At 49.8% G+C, this 17,176-nt stretch overlaps 1 protein-coding gene across 2 annotated transcripts in view; it reads left to right on the plus strand.

Annotated features, from left to right (window-relative positions):
- Positions 1–17,176, plus strand: part of LOC137422269 (actin filament-associated protein 1) — a 237,775-nt gene that overhangs the window by 214,874 nt on the left and 5,725 nt on the right. For both annotated transcript variants that reach the window (XM_078771780.1, XM_068109020.2), the window contains 3 exons: positions 819–936; positions 8,135–8,302; positions 8,850–9,049. In XM_078771780.1, the coding sequence (XP_078627906.1) occupies positions 819–936; positions 8,135–8,302; positions 8,850–9,049 (486 nt within the window). The remainder of the gene's footprint in view (positions 1–818; positions 937–8,134; positions 8,303–8,849; positions 9,050–17,176) is intronic.

Below are 17,176 nucleotides of genomic sequence, written 5' to 3' on the forward strand. Positions count from 1 at the left end.
CCATATCCATATCCTGGTGTTGGCTCAGTGGTTGGGGTGCTGGCTTGGGATCCTAGGATCCTGGGTTCGAATCCCGGTCGATCGCTGAATTAACGCCAGGGGGGTTGACTCAGCCTGTCATCCTTCCGACGTCGGCAAATAGAGCACCAGCTTGCTGGGATGAATGATCACTGTGTGTACCCCGATTTAGAATAGGTACACCGTTTCCCTGCGCATTGTAAGAGCGTGACCAAGGGTTGGCGTCAGGAGGGCATCCGGCCATAAAAACATTGCCTCAAACAGGGAACCATGATTGTCATGGGGCCCGCAAGGCTAACCCCTGCTCTAGCGGGGAAAATGGCCTTAAAACGATCATTCATTCATTCATTCAATCGTCGATGATCGTGACGATCGACTTGATAGTCAGTCCTTTGTCATTGAATACCGCTCACTCGTGAACCATCGTCGTCTCCTGACTTGTTAAAAATTAAATTTAGAATTAAAAATTCAAAAAGTCTGAATGTTTTAATTGAGTTAAAAATTGATTTAATTGAGATGTTTTTTTGTCACTGATCTACACATAATACCCCATAATGACAAAGTGGAATTTTTTTATTTTAGAAATTTTCAAAAATTAAAAATGCAATACTCTCAGAGAGGTGGTCATGAGGGCCCATCTAAGAAGGACTTGCCTCCCACACAGGAAAGAAGCAGCACATTATTCTTGCATTTTTCATGAGAATCAATCCAAAGCTTAATCAGCAACAATTGTATAACCAACTTCAATATCGAATTTCTTGCTGTATAATTGCAACACATTACTTTCCATTGTTTTGCAGGATAAGAAGATATATCTGACAGGCCGAAAGACTTCGGTAAAAGAGCAAGCAGCAGCTCTCGTTGAGAAGAATGACAAATCCACAAATTCTACCATCACAATAAAGCGCAATTCATCAAGTAAGAGTTTTTTCTGTTGAGTACACAAACACACAGCCATGCCTGAAACACACTGACAGTGTGGCACTGTGGCATGCTGCTTCATTTACTCACACGGTGAAGAACCTCGAGACCAGTTTTCAACCAGTTTCCAGGCAATAAACAGAAATTTCCAGAAAAAAACAAAAATGGACTTTTTTTCTCGACAAGAAAATCTCCACAAAATCAGTTTCTAAATCACTTCTTGTCATCAAGAGCTCAAAGAAGAATGCTAAGGGAAGTGTACCACTTTGGCTCTGCTCAACAAAGATAATAAAAATAAGAACCAAATCCCAACATATTGATTAACATTCTCGATGGTGATGAAAGTTGTGAAAATAAACACTTTCATTAACCAGAATGGCACTTAATAGAGAACATACCTCTGCCAGCCAAGCTGAACAGTTTACATTTTATATCCCACTGATATCCCACTGGACCGGACCTCCCAAATTGAATCGGCTTGTTCTTCTCACCTTTCCAACTCAACCACCAAGTTTCGTCCAAATCCGTCTACAACTTTTGGAGATATCGTTATATTGAAGGAGTCCGGACTCCAGCAGAATACGGATAAAAGGATGGCAAGGCACAAACTCGTCCGAGAAGATGTTTATTCGTAAAACCAACTCGGGAACACTAAAAAGCCCGTTTATCGGGCTGCCTTATAAAGCAAAACAAAAAACCCAAACCGAAACCGAAAGCCACGCCTCTCAAGCGAGGCGTGCTTCGGTGGTCACGTGACCCACAGATGTAGCTCATTATACCCGCACGCGCGGCACGCTTTGGCGGTCACGTGACCAGCCACTCTGGCGCCGCCGTGGATCCCCGCCGGTGACGTCACCGGCTGGAGCAAGGAGATTCTGATGCCGGTCTTGCTTGGGGGACCCATGGGTCGCTACACACGCTCCCCCAGAATGGACTTGGTCCAGGGAGGTCAACCTGAGGGGGGTCCGGATGACCCGGCCGAAACGACCCCTGGCCGGTCGCGGGGGGGGGGGGGGGGGGTCCGGTGTGGTGGTGGATGGTCGGACGGGGGGTGTAGTGGACGGGGGGCGGCCGCGCCGCGGTGGCAGAGCCAGCCGTGGTGGCTGGCCGACGTCCATGTGGGCCGGTTTGAGGCGGTCCAGCGAGATCTGGTCCGCCCGGCCGCCGATGCTGACGATGAAGGACTTGTTGTCCCGACGTAGGACCCGGAAGGGTCCGTCGTAAGGTGGCCGGAGCGGCCCCCGGTGCGCGTCGTGGCGCACAAAGACGTACTCTGCCATGCTGAGTGCTGGGGGAACGTAGGAGTGGGGGTCGCATTGGCGGGACGTTGGCACCGGGGCGAAACGTTGGGTGGCCTCCTGGAAGTCCGTACGCTGGCGCGCGGCGGACCAGGGGCTGGTGGCGTCGGGCACGAACTCGCCCGGGACGCAGTGAGTCTGGCCGTACACCAGCTCGGCGGTGGATGCCTGGAGGGCCGTGCGGAGGCCCAAAAGGACCCACGGGAGCCGGTCGGCCCACCCGTCGTCCTGGAGGCCGGCCATGAGTGCGGCCTTCATGGAGCGGTGAAACCGCTCACACAACCCGTTGGCTTGGGGGTGGTAGGCCGTGGTGCGGTGCAGAGTGACTCCCAACGAGCGGGCGACCGCGCCCCAAAGTTCGGACGTGAACTGTGGGCCGCGGTCGGACGAGATGTCCGCCGGTGCGCCGAAGCGCACGACCCAGGTGGCGATGAACGCCTGCGCCACATCGGCGGTGGTGGTGGAGGTGAGGGGCACGGCCTCCGGCCACCTGGTGGTCCTGTCCACCATGGTGAGCAGGTGGGTGAACCCCCGCGATGGGGGCAGGGGGCCCACCAGGTCCACGTGGACGTGGTCGAAACGCCGCTCGGGCACGGTGAAAGGAGCCAACGGAGCCAGGGTGTGACGGTGGACCTTGGCCCGCTGGCAGGCTGTGCAGGCGTTGGCCCAGTCGCGGACGTCTCGTCGCAACCCGTGCCTGACGAAGCGTGCCGACACCAGCTTCTGGGACGCCTTCCGGCCTGGGTGCGAGAGGTCGTGGAGGGAAGCGAAAATGCGGCGCCGCCAGGAGACGTCGCAAAGCAGGACCGTGCCCGCGAAGGGGACGTCAGCCAAGCGGAGGCCCGTGTCTGCCACCCTGAGCGCCTGCACCGTGCCGTAGGTGGTCTGGTCCGTCGCCATCAGGGCGAAATCCACGCCGAGGTGGACGGCGTTGGCGCCGGCCCGAGAAAGGCAGTCGGCCACGGTGTTGTCTTTCCCGGCGACGTGCCGGATGTCCGTGGTGTATTCCGACACGGCGGAGAGGTGGCGCTGCTGGCGGGCCGACCACGGCTCCGTGACCTTGGCAATTGCGAAAATCAATGGCTTGTGGTCGACAAAGGCCGTGAATGGGCGGCCCTCCAGGAGGTGGCGAAAATGGCGGACGGCCAGGGACAGCCCGAGGAGCTCACGGTCGAACATGCTGTACTTCAGCTCGTTGGGCAGGAGTTGCCGGCTGAAGAACGCGAGCGGCTGCCAGGCCCCGTTCACCCATTGCTCATGGACCGCGCCCACGGCGTAGTCGGAGGCGTCCGTGGTGAGGGCGATGGGGGCATGGGGTACCGGGTGGGCCAGCAGCGTGGCATTGGCGAGGGCCCGTTTCGCGCCGGCAAAAGCCGCGTCCATGTCCCTGGACCAGACGACGTCGTGCTTCGCCGGCTGGCCTCGGAGGGCGGCGTACAAGGGCCGCATGAGTTGCGCCGCTCGGGGCACGAAGCGGTGGTAGAAGTTCACCATCCCGAGGAACTCCTGCAGCGCCTTGACGGAGCGGGAAAGCGGGAAAGCGGCGATGGCCTCGACTTTGGCCGGCAGCGGCACAGCGCCGTGCCGGGTGATGCGGTGGCCCAAAAAGTCGATCGTCGCCGCACCAAAGTGACATCTGGCCGGGTTGACAATCAAGCCGTGCTCGCTGAGGCGGCCGAAGAGCGTCCGGAGGTGGAGGAGGTGCTCGGCTCTGGACGTGCTGGCGACGAGGATGTCGTCCAGGTAGGTGAAGAGGAACAGCAGGTCGCGCAGCACGCCATCCATCAGGCGCTGGAACGCCTGCGCCGCGTTTTTGAGGCCGAAGGGCATCCGGAGGAACTCAAAGAGGCCGAAAGGTGTGATCACGGCCGTCTTCGGGATGTCGGCCGGGCGGACGGGCACCTGGTGGTACCCCCGAATCAGGTCCACTTTAGAAAAAATGGTCCGCCCCGCCAACCGGGCGGAAAAATCCTGGATGTGCGGGACGGGGTACCTGTCGGGGGTAGTGGCGTCGTTGAGGCGGCGGTAGTCGCCGCATGGCCGCCATCTGCCCCCCGGCTTCGGGACGATGTGCAACGGCGAGGCCCAGGCGCTGCCGGAGCGCCGTATGATGCCGAGGCACTCCAGCGCCGTGAACTCGGCCTTGGCGACGGCGAGTTTGGCGGGGTCGAGACGGCGAGCCCGGGCGTACACCGGCGGGCCCGTAGTGGGGATGTGATGCTCGATGTCGTGCCTCACCGCGATGGCCGAAAACGTCGGCCGCGTAAGGGCTGGGAACTCCGCGAGGAGACGTGTGAAGTCGTCCGCCAATGGGAGGGCGCAGGAAAACTCGGTGGGTGCAGCCTGGCTCAAGGCGCACGCCAGGGAGCTGAAAGTCTCGGCATTGACGAGACGCCGGCGTTTCACGTCTACCAGCAGCCCGTGGGCGCACAAGAAATCGGCCCCGAGCAAAGCCATGGGGATGTCCACCGTCACGAACTCCCAGTGAAAGAGCTGGCTGCCGAAGCGGAGGGCGACGGTGCGTGGGCCGAAAGTGCGGATGGCGGAGCCGTTGGCCGCGACCAATGGGGGGCCGCAGACGGTGGCCTGCCTGTCCTCCGCCAAAGCGGGAATGACGCTCAGCTGGGCGCCGGTGTCGCAGAGGAAGCGCCGCCCCGACGCTCGGTCCGCGATGAACAGCAGGTTTCCGGAACGGCCGGCGTTCATTGCTGGGAGGGAACGCCGGCTCACCCGTTTCCCGGGGTCGAACGTGCACGGGGGTCGGCATGATCGGGCCTGCTGCCCGAACCTGGCGTGGAAATAGCACCAGGCCGGGTCCGGCGGGGGCTCCGGTTGACGCGTCGGGACCGGGCGACGCGGCGTCGCCGCTGCCAGTCGTGCCGGCCCGGCGGTCTCCGGGAAGGAGACTGCGTCGCGGGCGTCGGGCGGGTGGGCGGGAAGGCTCCCGGCCGCCACCCCGACGAGCTGGCTCGCCGCTCCTGCGAGCTGGCTTGCCGAAGCGATCTTGTCGGCCTCCTTGGCGAGGTCGCGGGGGTTTACGATGGTCGTACCTGCCAGGGCGACCCGTACCGGGGCCGGGAGCTGGCGAAGAAAGAGCTCCTGAAACAGGAAATCCGAGGGGTGCTCGCCGAGCAACGCGAGCATGTAGTCCATGCGCTCGGACGGGCGCGTATCACCGAGCTCCGGTAGGTCGAGCAGGCGTCATGCACGCTCAGCCGGGGAAAGGGCGAACGCGCCCAGCAGAAGTGCCTTGATGGCGTCGTACTTGCCGTCAGCGGGCGGGTACTGGAGGAAGCTCAGGCAGCGGGCGGCGGTCGCGGAGCCGAGCGCGGCGACCACGTAATGGTAGCGGGTGGCGTCCTCCGTGATGCCACGCAGGGTGAACTGGGAGTCCGCCTGCGCGAACCAGATGGCGGCATGTGCTTCCCAGAAGGTGGGCAGCTCGAGGGACACTGCGGTGTCCATTGCCGTGTTGCAAATTCGGGGTCACCAGTGAAGGAGTCCGGACTCCAGCAGAATACGGATAAAAGGATGGCAAGGCACAAACTCGTCCGAGAAGATGTTTATTCGTAAAACCAACTCGGGAACACTAAAAAGCCCGTTTATCGGGCTGCCTTATAAAGAAAAACCGAAACCGAAACCGAAAGCCACGCCTCTCAAGCGAGGCGTGCTTCGGTGGTCACGTGATCCACAGGTGTAGCTCATTATACCCGCACGCGCGGCACGCTTTGGCGGTCACGTGACCAGCCACTCTGGCGCCGTGGATCCCCGCCGGTGACGTCACCGGCTGGAGCAAGGAGATTCTGATGCCGGTCTTGCTTGGGGGACCCATGGGTCGCTACGATATATTGGTTTTAGCCCTATCTCTCAATGGTGAAGAATCGCTTTAAAAATTCTACGATGCAGATCCGGACTCGGATCTTCACGAAAATCCAATCATTTCGTCCTTGTCACATAACAAACGTGTCGGCCAAATTTCGTCCAAATCTATCCACAACTTTTTGAGTTATCCTGTTCACAGACCAACAGACAGACAGAAACAGAGGCAGGTGTTAACACGTAACACGCAACAACAGCAGAGTTCAAGGACAATATATAGAGGGGGACTTGGACAAACAATAGGTGAGAGAAGGAATGGGGGCAGGAAAGGACAAGATGGATACAGAAGGAAACTCACAGGAGGGAAAATACTGGATGTTTTGAAGGAGAAGTGCCTGGAGTGGTGTGAGGGTGTGGTGGGGGTAGCAGGGGTAGAAAAGATCATGGTTTTGAAATTATCACATTTGCCCTCTGTCGAGAAAAAACATCAGTCCTGGAACTTTGTCAGACATCCTGTGTAGAAGCGCCTCTCTGAACAATTAAGACCAATTCCAAAATTATATACAGTGCCTTTTTTTTCCGATACTCAGTCGAAGCTCGTGTAAGAGCTAACACATACTGTAGAACATATACTAAAGGGAGCACGTGACAAGAGAGGGAGGTAAACAACACCAGTGGAGAACAGGGACATCGGGAGATCTGTGGAAGGGAGAGGGCTGGGGCGCAGGGCACAAGGGATAAACAAGATGGACACCACAAAGACTTTCAGGAAAGAAGTCGGAATTTGAAGGAGGTGGATTTGGGGTGGATTAACAGGGGTAGAAAAGATCAAGATTTTGGATGAGGAAAGATGAGAGATGGTGGTGGACAGTGCCTTCAAAAAGTATTCACACCCCTTGGCATTTTTCACATTTTGTTTTGTTACAGCCTGAATGAATTTAAAATGGATTCAATTGAGATTTATTTTGTCACTGATCTACACAAAATACCTCATAATGTCAAAATGTATTTTTTTTAAAGACAATTTTACAAAATAATTTAAAATGAAAAGCTAAAATGTCCTGAGTCAATAAGTAGTCAACCGCTTTGCTACGACACACCAAAATGAGCTCATATGCACCCAATTTCCTTTGATCATTCCTGATATATCTACAACTTGATTGGTGTCCACCTGTGGCCAATTCAACTGATTCAACATGATTTAGAAAGAAACGCATCATTCCATATAAGATCCCACAGTTGGCAGTGCATGTCAGATAAGAAATTCTACCATTAAATCCTAGGAACTCTCCATAAAACTCCAAGATATAATTATGAGGTCTGATGACAAAAGATTCTGAGATGGAAATTGAACTCTTTGGCTTGAATGTAAAGCACTAAATCTGGCAGAAACCGAGCACACCTCATCGCCCATCTAACACCATCCCTACCGTGAAGCATGGTGGTGACAGCATCATGCTACGGGGATGCTTTTCAGCAGCAGGGACTGTGAGACTTGTAAGGATAGAGAGAACAATGAATGGAGCCAAATACACGAAAATCCTTGAGGAGAACCAGCCTCAGAGTGCAAAAGACCTTGGACTGCGGTGAAGATTTACATTCCAACAGGACAATGACACCAAGCATACAGCCAAAGCAACACTGGAATGGCTTCAGAACAAGAGCGTGAATGTCCTTGAGTCATTGAGGCCCAGCCAAAACCCAGACTTGAATCCCATTGAGAATCTGTGGAAAGATTTTGAATATTACTGTTCACCAATTCTCCCCATCCAACTTGACTGAGCTTGAGAAAATCTGCAAGGAATGATGGGAGAAACTCCCCCAAATCCAGATGTGTGCTCGCTCTTCCATGAGACTTGACTCTGCATACAAAATATGGAACCATATGTCAAACAATACAGCAGAAATGAGGTTTAAATTGAGCTTTTAGAGGACTAGGATGGGTTTTGGATATGGTGTAGTAGCATAATAGTTGATAAATCTTTATAAATCACATTTTGCTAGCAACAATCATCAACTGATCCTCGAGTGAAAGAACAATGAATTGACATCCCCTTAAATATTTTTGTATTTGGTAGACGCAACTGATCCTGAACGTTATGGCAAGAACCGTGCACAGGCTGATGCACGGCGCTACCAAACAGAGAAGGAGACCCTGGAAAAGCGTAAGGAGGTGTTACGTGAACTGTTAGTGAAATTAAAGGATGAACGGAAGGAGATTCGCAGCAACCTTGAAAAATATACTGGTGAGTAACCATGTGATTATCCTATTTTGTTCTAGTGTTCAGTAGGACATAATTGAGGCCATTGCAAAATGTATTACAAATGTTTATCATAGACCTTGCCTTGTCAAAGTATTCTATTTCAGTAATTTGAAGTTTATAAAAAGGATTGAGGTAGCATTGATGTGGTAGTTATAAATGCTGAGAGCTTGGGGAATGGTATTGTACAAGATGTAGGATAAATATGCGAGGGACATTCATACATACGGAGAGACAAACGCTGTAAACACAGAAACTAAACATCTACGCCGTAAAAAAATCGTTTGTTTAATCATGAATTTGCCAGTTCTAAAATTGTTTGTTTAATCATGAATTTGCCAGTTCTAAAATTGTTTGTTTAATCACGAATTTGCCAGTTCTAAAATTGTTTGTTTAATCATGAATTTGCCAGTTCTAAAATTGTTTGTTTAATCACGAATTTGTCAGTTCTAAAATCAATGGTAAGTGTTGAAAAGAGTCTTCCAAATATGAGGAAATTGGCTATATGGAGTGTTGGGATTGTACGTGACAGTGGGGGATCGTAGGCGATATGGCAAACTGAAGGAACAGCTGCAGCGGGTGGAAGACCAATGTCGAAGCTATGAGCAGGAACGGGTGAAGTTGGAGCTCAAACTGACAGAGGTCAAGGAGAACCTGAATGCTGCACTATCAGGAGGACCTACTTTGGGGGTGTCTGTGGAGCCAAAAGTCAAAAATCCTTCCTGTATACAGGTAACCCATGTTCAGCAGCCTATGTTCTGAAAGCTGACCATTATTCTTCATGAAGTATTAGCAATGTTGACATATGTTAGTATAGCACTGTATGTATTGTCATCAGACATCAACATATATGTTGATGCTACGTTTTAACTAATGATGTATTGAAACCAAAAATTTCAATACATTAGTTACAACGTTTTATTGAGAACTTTAAAAACAAGACCGAAAGTCCAACAGATCAAGATCAAGATCAAGATCAAGATCAAGATCAAGATCCAACAGATCAAGAGCAGCCGGGCTTGTTTGATACTTTAGTTGAAGAGGATAGTATGACCTGGGTGGGATACCAGTTTGCAAATAATGCAAGTATTAAATTATTTTGAAGTACTCGAAGACACTAAGATGTTTGTCTGCATGGGAAGTGAAGAGATTGCATTGAGACACTGGTTTATTCCATATGTTGGTCAGTTAGTCAACACTATCAAAGTGACCTCAGCACCATCCCGACACACACCACTGTGTGTGTCACGGAATGAGGTGTTTTACTGTGGCCGGAATGCAAATCATGCCACCAACCTTCTTGAGAGAGGACCCAGTGAGTTGGTACTCATTTTGCCGACCTGGGAAGGATGACAGGCTGAGTCAACCCCACCTGGTGTTAATTCAACAGCTGACCAGGATTCAGTGTGTACCCTGGTTTAGAATAGGTACACCGTATCCCTGCGTGTCGTAAGAGACGACTAAGAGGGTTGGCATCAGGAATAGGCATCCGGCCATAAAAACATTGCCTCAAAAAGAGAACCATGACAATTACAACTACATATGGGCAGGGTACAGCGCGAAGTGGAGATCAGTTTCTGAGGTTTGGAACATGGAATGTAGGGACAATGACAGGGAGATCAGGAGAAGTGGTGGAAGTATTGGTCAGAAGAAGAGTGCACATATGTTGTGTGCAAGAGACGAGATGGAAGGGAAGTGGTGTGAGAATGGTGAAGGGTAGGCAGGGACAGAAATACAAGTTTGTGTGGCAAGGGTGCTCGGAGGGCGTGAATGGTGTTGGTGTCCTGTTTTCTGAGGAGTTTGTAGACAGTGTGGTGAGTGTGACTAGAGTGAGTGATAAGTTGATGATGGTGAAAATGATGATTGGAAAGCTCTTGGTGAACGTCATCTCGGGATATGCTCCGCAGGTTGGTCGGAGCGATGAAGAGAAGGACAAATTCTGGTGTGCGATAGAGAAGCTGATGGAAAACATGAAAGATGAGGAAGTTGTTGTGGTAGGAGTAGACCTAAATGGACATGTGGGAAGGAGTATGGACGGTTTTGAGGGAGTTCATGGGGGTTACGGATATGGTGTGAGAAATGGAGAAGGTGAAAGGATTTTGGAGTTTGCTGATGGAGCTGATTTGTTGATTTGTAATACTCAGTTCCAGAAAGAGGATAATAAGCTTGTTACATACACGTCAGGTGGGTCGACGACAACCGTTGACTACCTGATGGTGCGTAGGCGAGATAGGGGGCACCTCCGGGACACAAAGGTGATCCGGGGGAGGAGGCTGTTTCACAGCACCACTTGGTTTTCTGCGACATAAGGGTGAAAGGTGCGAGGAGAGCTCGGCGAGTGAAGTACCAACCGAGAATGCAGGTGTGGAGGTTGAAAGAGGTGACAGTAAGGGAGGCATTAAAAGAGAGGCTGAGTAGGGTAGAGGATGATGTGGTTGAGCTTGAAAGTGGTTGCATGTCAATGAAAGATAGTCTGTTGGGAGCCGTTGGTGAGGTATGTGGATGGACAAAAGGACCACCGAGGCACTCGGAAACATGGTGGTGGGATGATGAAGTTGGAAAGTGGATTGACAAGAAGAGGAAGAAGTTCAAGGAGTGGCAGAAGTCGAAGGGTATGGGGGCAGAAAAAGGAGAGCATGAAAGTTATAAGGCAGCCAAGAAGGCTGCAAAGAAAGAGGTAGCAAAGGCGCAGGAGGCATGTAGGAAAATGTTCGGAGAACGCTTGGATTCGGAAGAGGGTCAGAGAGCGGTATTCAGGATTTGCAAAGCAGATAGCGAAAGAGAGGTGTGATGTGATGGGGATGAGTTGCTTGAAGGATGAAGTGGGACAAATCGTTGTGGACCCAGATGGAATTAAAGGAAGATGGAAAAGATATATGGAAATACTGTTGAATACAGAGAGTGAATGGGATGGCAACATAGAGAGTAACCCAGTTTTAGGACCGGCATAGAAGATAACTGAGAAGGAAGTTGAGGAAGCGATAAAGCAATACAACAACAACATGCATTTTGAAGGCCATTTTCCCTGCTAGAGCGGGGGTAGCCTTGCGGTCCCCATGACAATCTTCTCCATTTTGCCCTATTTGCTGCATCTCTCCTTGTTAACCCCCTTGCCCGCATTTCTTCTTCCACCATCTTTAGCCAAGTCTTTCTCAGTCTTCCCCGTCCTCTACTTCCTTCTACATTCATTTCCATCACTCTTCTCAACCAGTCACTTTCATCCTTCCTCAACACATGACCAAACCATCTCAACCTGTTCCTCTTCACAGCATCAATCACAGGCTCTATTCCCATCAACTTTCGCAATTAATAATTTGTCTTCCTCTCTCTCAACGATACTCCCCACATCCATCGAACCATTCGCATTTCCACCCTTTCCAGCCTTCGTTGCTGCTCTACATTCATTACCCATGTCTCACTCCCATAAATCATAACACTTCTCACACATGCAGCATACACCTTTCCCTTCAGCTTCAACGACACTCCCCTCCTCATCAGCACTCCACTCAGTTCCCCAAACTTCTTCCATGCACATCTCACTCCACCAACCGTTGCCGAGTCTGATCCACCTTCTCCATTCACCATGTCTCCGAGGTAGCAAAATGTTTTCACACCTTCCAGCTTCACGCCATCTCCAAGATCCAACTCAACATTTCCTCCATCTGCAGCTCCCTCTGTGCACACCTTACATTTGAATGTAGCTGCCACACTGGTTAAAGACCCTCTCAGACCACTACATTTTTGATGAACCCACTCAGCGCACAGCGCACATTGTACATTGAATGGAGTTCACTCCGACACCCTTCCTACACACAGCACAGGGCCACTTCCCAGTTCTTTCCACCTCACCACATGCTTTACCACTTGCCATCACCTTCATCTTTCTGATATTCACCTTCAGACCTTTTGTCTCCATACATTCCTTCCACTTGTTCATCTTTTCCTTCAGCCCATCCATACTTTCCGCAATCAACACCAGATCATCTGCATACAACAACTCCCACGGTAAACCTTCCTTTACGTTCTGAGCCAGCACCTCCATCACAGCTACAAATAGTAGTGGACTTAGTACTTAGTACTTAGATGAGACTGACCAGTCCCTGGTGTTGGGCTAGCGGCTAGGGTGCCGGCTTAGGATCCTAGGATCCTGGGTTTGAATCCCGGTCGATTGCTGAATTAACGCCAGGGGGGTTGACTCAGCCTGTCATCCTTCCGAGGTCGGCTAATTGAGTACCAGTTCACTGGTAATTCCCTGTTTGTCGTTAAAGGCGGCAAAAAGGGTTGGCGTCAGGAAGGGCATCCGGCCGTAAAACATTGCTTCAAAAAGGGGACCGAAAAACAAGAACAACCACGGTTCCCGAAAAAGGCCAACCCCCGCTTTGCGGGGAAAAATGGCCTCTAAAGGTGTTTTTTTTTTTGGTTTTTTTTAGTACTGACCCCTGATGCACTCCCACCTTCACCTCAAACTCACCACTGTTCCCGTCCTTCGTCCTTACAGCTGTGCACGCTCTTTTGTACATTGCCATCACCACTCTGTTCAACCATTCCTCCACTCCTAACTTCCTCAATGCCCATGGCAGTACTTTGCGTGGAACCCTATCGAATGCTTTCTCCAGATCAACAAACCCAAGAAACAACCTCTTCCTCTTCTCCATGTACTTCTCCTGCAACTGCCTCACAATGAAAAGTGCGTCTGTCGTTCCTCTTCCTGGCATAAATCCAAACTGCATTTCGTCGATCTTCACTTTCTTCCTTATCCTCCTCTCCAACACCCTTTCCAATACCTTCATTCCATACTCCAATAACTTTATCGCTCGGTACGAGCCACACTCCAGAGGGTCACCTTTCCCCTTGTATAGAGGGATGAGGGTACTCAGTTCCCAATCCACTGGAATGCGGCCTTCTTTCACCACCAGATTACAGATCTCTGTCATTCTCTTCACACCCCAACTTCCTGCTGCCTTCAACATATCTCCCACAACTCCCGTCAGCCCTCCCGCTTTTCTACTCTTCATTGCTTTTGTCGCTTCCTCAACTGGGTTACTATCTATGTTGCCATCCCATTCATTCTCTGTATTCAACAGCATTTCCATATATCTTTTCCATCTTCCTTTAATTCCATCTGGGTCGACAACGATTTGTCCCACTTCATCCTTGAAGCAACTCACCCCCATCACATCACACCTCTCTTTCGCTATCTGCTTTGCAATCCTGAATACCGCTCTCTGACCCTCTTCCGGATCCAAGCGTTCTCCGAACATTTTCCTACATGCCTCCTGCGCCTTTGCTACCTCTTTCTTTGCAGCCTTTTTGGCTGCCTTATAACTTTCATGCTCTGCTGTTTCTGCTCCCGTACCCTTCGCCTTCTGCCACTCCTTGAACTTCTTCCTCTTCTCGTCAATCCTCTTTCCAACTTCATCATCCCACCACCATGTTTCCGAGTGCCTCGGTGGTCCTTTTGTCCATCCACATACCTCACCAACGGCTCCCAACAGACTAGCTTTCATTGACATCCAACCACTTTCAAGCTCAACCACATCATCCTCTACCCTACTCAGCCTCTCTTTTAACGCCTCCCTTACTGTCACCTCTTTCAACCTCCACACCTTCATTCTCGGTTAGTACTTCACCCGCCGAGCTCTCCTCGCACCTTTCACCCTTATGTCGCAGACAACCTAGTGGTGCTGTGAAACAGCCTCCTCCCCCGGTATCACCTTTGTGTCCCGGAGGTGCCCGCTATCTCGCCTACGCACCATCAGGTAGTCAACGGTTGTCGTCGACCCACCTGACGTGTGTGTAACAAGCTTATTATCCTCTTTCTGGAACTGAGTATTACAAATCAACGAATCAACTCCATCAGCAAACTCCAAAATCCTTTCACCTTCTCCATTTCTCACACCCTATCCGTAACCCCCATGAACTCCCTCAAAACCATCCATACTCCTTCCCACATGTCCATTTAGGTCTCCTCCTACCACAACAACTTCCTCATCTTTCACGTTTTCCATCAGCTTCTCTATCGCACACCAGAACTTGTCCTTCTCTTCATCGCTCCGACCAACCTGTGGAGCAACCAACCTGCGGACCTGCGGATGACGTTCACCAAGAGCTTTCCAATCATCATTTTCACCATCAACAACCTATCACTCACTCTAGTCACACTCACCACACTGCCTACAAACTCCTCAGAAAACAGGACACCAACACCATTCATGCCCTCCAGGCACCCTTACCACATAAACTTGTATTTCTGTCCCTGCCTACCCTTCACCATTCTCACACCACTTCCCTTCCATCTCGTCTCTTGCACACAACATATGTCCACTCTTCTTCTGACCAATACTTCCACCACTTCTCCTGATCTCCCTGTCATTGTCCCTACATTCCATGTCCCAAACCTCAGAAACCGATCTCCACTTCGGGCTGCACCCTGCCCATATGTAGTTGTAATTGTCATGGTCCTCTTTTTGAGGCAATGTTTTTATGGCCGGATGCCCTTCCTGACGCCAACCCTCTTAGTCGTCTCTTACGACACGCAGGGATACGGTGTACCTATTCTAATCCAGGGTACACACTGGGAAACGTTTAAAATATGGAAATTCTGGGTGGGGGGCGGGGGGGGGAGGGCGGCGTCAGCATCACGGCTGCGGTTTAAACATATTTAAATAATATTTAAACAAGACCATGCAAAATAATCTGGGAAAAGTCTAAGTGAGGACGTGGATTTGAGAAAGAAGGAGCAGAGGTGGAAGAAAAACGAGATATAGGGGGCGGGGCGCAAGTCGAGACGAGGAGGAGAGCGAACAAGCACGTGTCCGGGAGGAGAGAAAGAATTAATAAAGAATTTTTTTTGTTTGTTTGTTTGTTTTGATTTTAAAACGTTGGACAAAGGGTAAGATGTTCGTGAGAGGTAGGGGGGAGAAAAGAAAATCAAGGAAACAAGCAAATACTATGAAGTAAAGAACGTACATTCACAAAATACTGACCTGGGGGGGGGGGGGGGGGGGAGCCTGGAGAGACCAGGCCGCGCATGAGGTGCGAACAAAAAACGACTAATTACACAGAAATTTGCAATAAATACAAAACCAAAACTAAATAGCAACACACAATAACACATACACAATAAAATAACCAGTGGAAATTTGACAAAAACACGAATGGGAAAATACTCAAACTTTGATGTCGTGGAGAGATCGAAGCAAGCCTCCTCCTTTTTGCGATTGCAAAAAATCACTCAAGTTGCATGTACCAAGTCTTGAAAAGTATTTCAAGGAACCACGGTGGCTGAAGGTTCCTCAATCGGTGCCAATGTCCTTGTGTCCATCACAGCCCAGACGACACCTGCCTCCTGAATCCCGCAATCCCAAAACCTTGATAAAATTCCGCAATTTTAAATAAAATTCCCGAAATTCCCCATTCCGAAAATAAAATAAATTAAATAAAATTTAAATAAAATTCAATTTTAAATTAAATAAATAAATAAAATTTTAAATAAATAAAATATTTAAATAAAATTTAAATTTTAAATAAAATAAAATTCAATAAAATTTTAAATAAATTAATTTTAAATAAAATAAAAAAATGTAAATAAAATTTTAAATAACTAAATAAAATAAAATTCCCGTAGTCCAAAAAATTGATAAAAGCAATGAAGAGTAGAAAAGCGGGAGGGCCGACGGGAGTTGTGGGAGATATGTTGAAGGCAGCAGGAAGTTGGGGTGTGAAGAGAATGACAGAGATCTGTAATCTGGTGGTGAAAGAAGGCCGCATTCCAGTGGATTGGGAACTGAGTACCCTCGTCCCTCTATACAAGGGGAAAGGTGACCCTCTGGAGTGTGGTTCGTACCGAACGATAAAGTTATTGGAGCATGGAATGAAGGTATTGGAAAGGGTGTTGGAGAGGAGGATAAGGAAGAAGGTGAAGATCGTAGAACTACCATAGAACCCCTTTTCATTGAGTTAGTGATGCATGGTGCGAGTTGAAACTGTCGTACCTTGTGTCTGAAAGTCAACTCGAATCTGTTTCGCAGTTGATCGAGGTGCTTTCTTCACCATTCGAACAATCCTTCGCCTCAATCTTCGATCACGTTTTCTCTTGCGGCCACATCCAGGAACGTTGGCTGCAGTGCCATGGGCCTTAAACTTCCTGATAACATTGCGTACGGTGGACACAGGAACATCAAGGTCTCTGGAGATGGACTTGTAGCCTTGAGATTGTCTATGCTTGGCTACAATATTGTGTCTGACCTCCTCAGACAATTCTCTGGTTTTCTTTCTTTTCTCTATGTTCATTGCAGTAAACACAGTGACACAAAACAGCAGAATGACTCCTTTTCTCCACTCAAACTAATTGAATGAGTAATTTTTATATTGCAGGCACCTGCAACTCACCATAGCTGAGTTCAATTCCAAAGTAAAGGAGAATCACCTGCTTGAAATCTAATTATTTCTAACAACTTCTAAAACGTGCCAATAATATTGTCGTGGTCCTGGGATTAAGATCCTCCAAGGTAACGGGCAGCCGATCGAGCTTTACACTCCGAGGCATTCAATCCAATGGCAGTGTGAATATGTGCGGGGGATGAGGGCAGCGAAGGGTAGGGAAGCTCTTACCTGTATGGATCCCACTGGACGTCTTCGACCCTGGTAATCAACTCAACCCGACACGGAATTCAATTGCAACAATAAAAAGGTTTTTAAAAATAAAGGCCAGGAAACAAAGAAATGCACAGTAAACTAAAATTCCTAAATGGAGTGCTCCCACACAGACTCGTATACAACACAAGGGGATGATAAAATAAACGAAAGTAATGATGTAGTGTACTCATCTTTGAGTGGCTCTTGAACCTCCTCGGAGAT

Source organism: Myxine glutinosa, chromosome 2, assembly GCF_964187855.1.
Source record: "Myxine glutinosa chromosome 2, kmMyxGlut1.1, whole genome shotgun sequence".
Taxonomy (NCBI): domain Eukaryota; kingdom Metazoa; phylum Chordata; class Myxini; order Myxiniformes; family Myxinidae; genus Myxine; species Myxine glutinosa.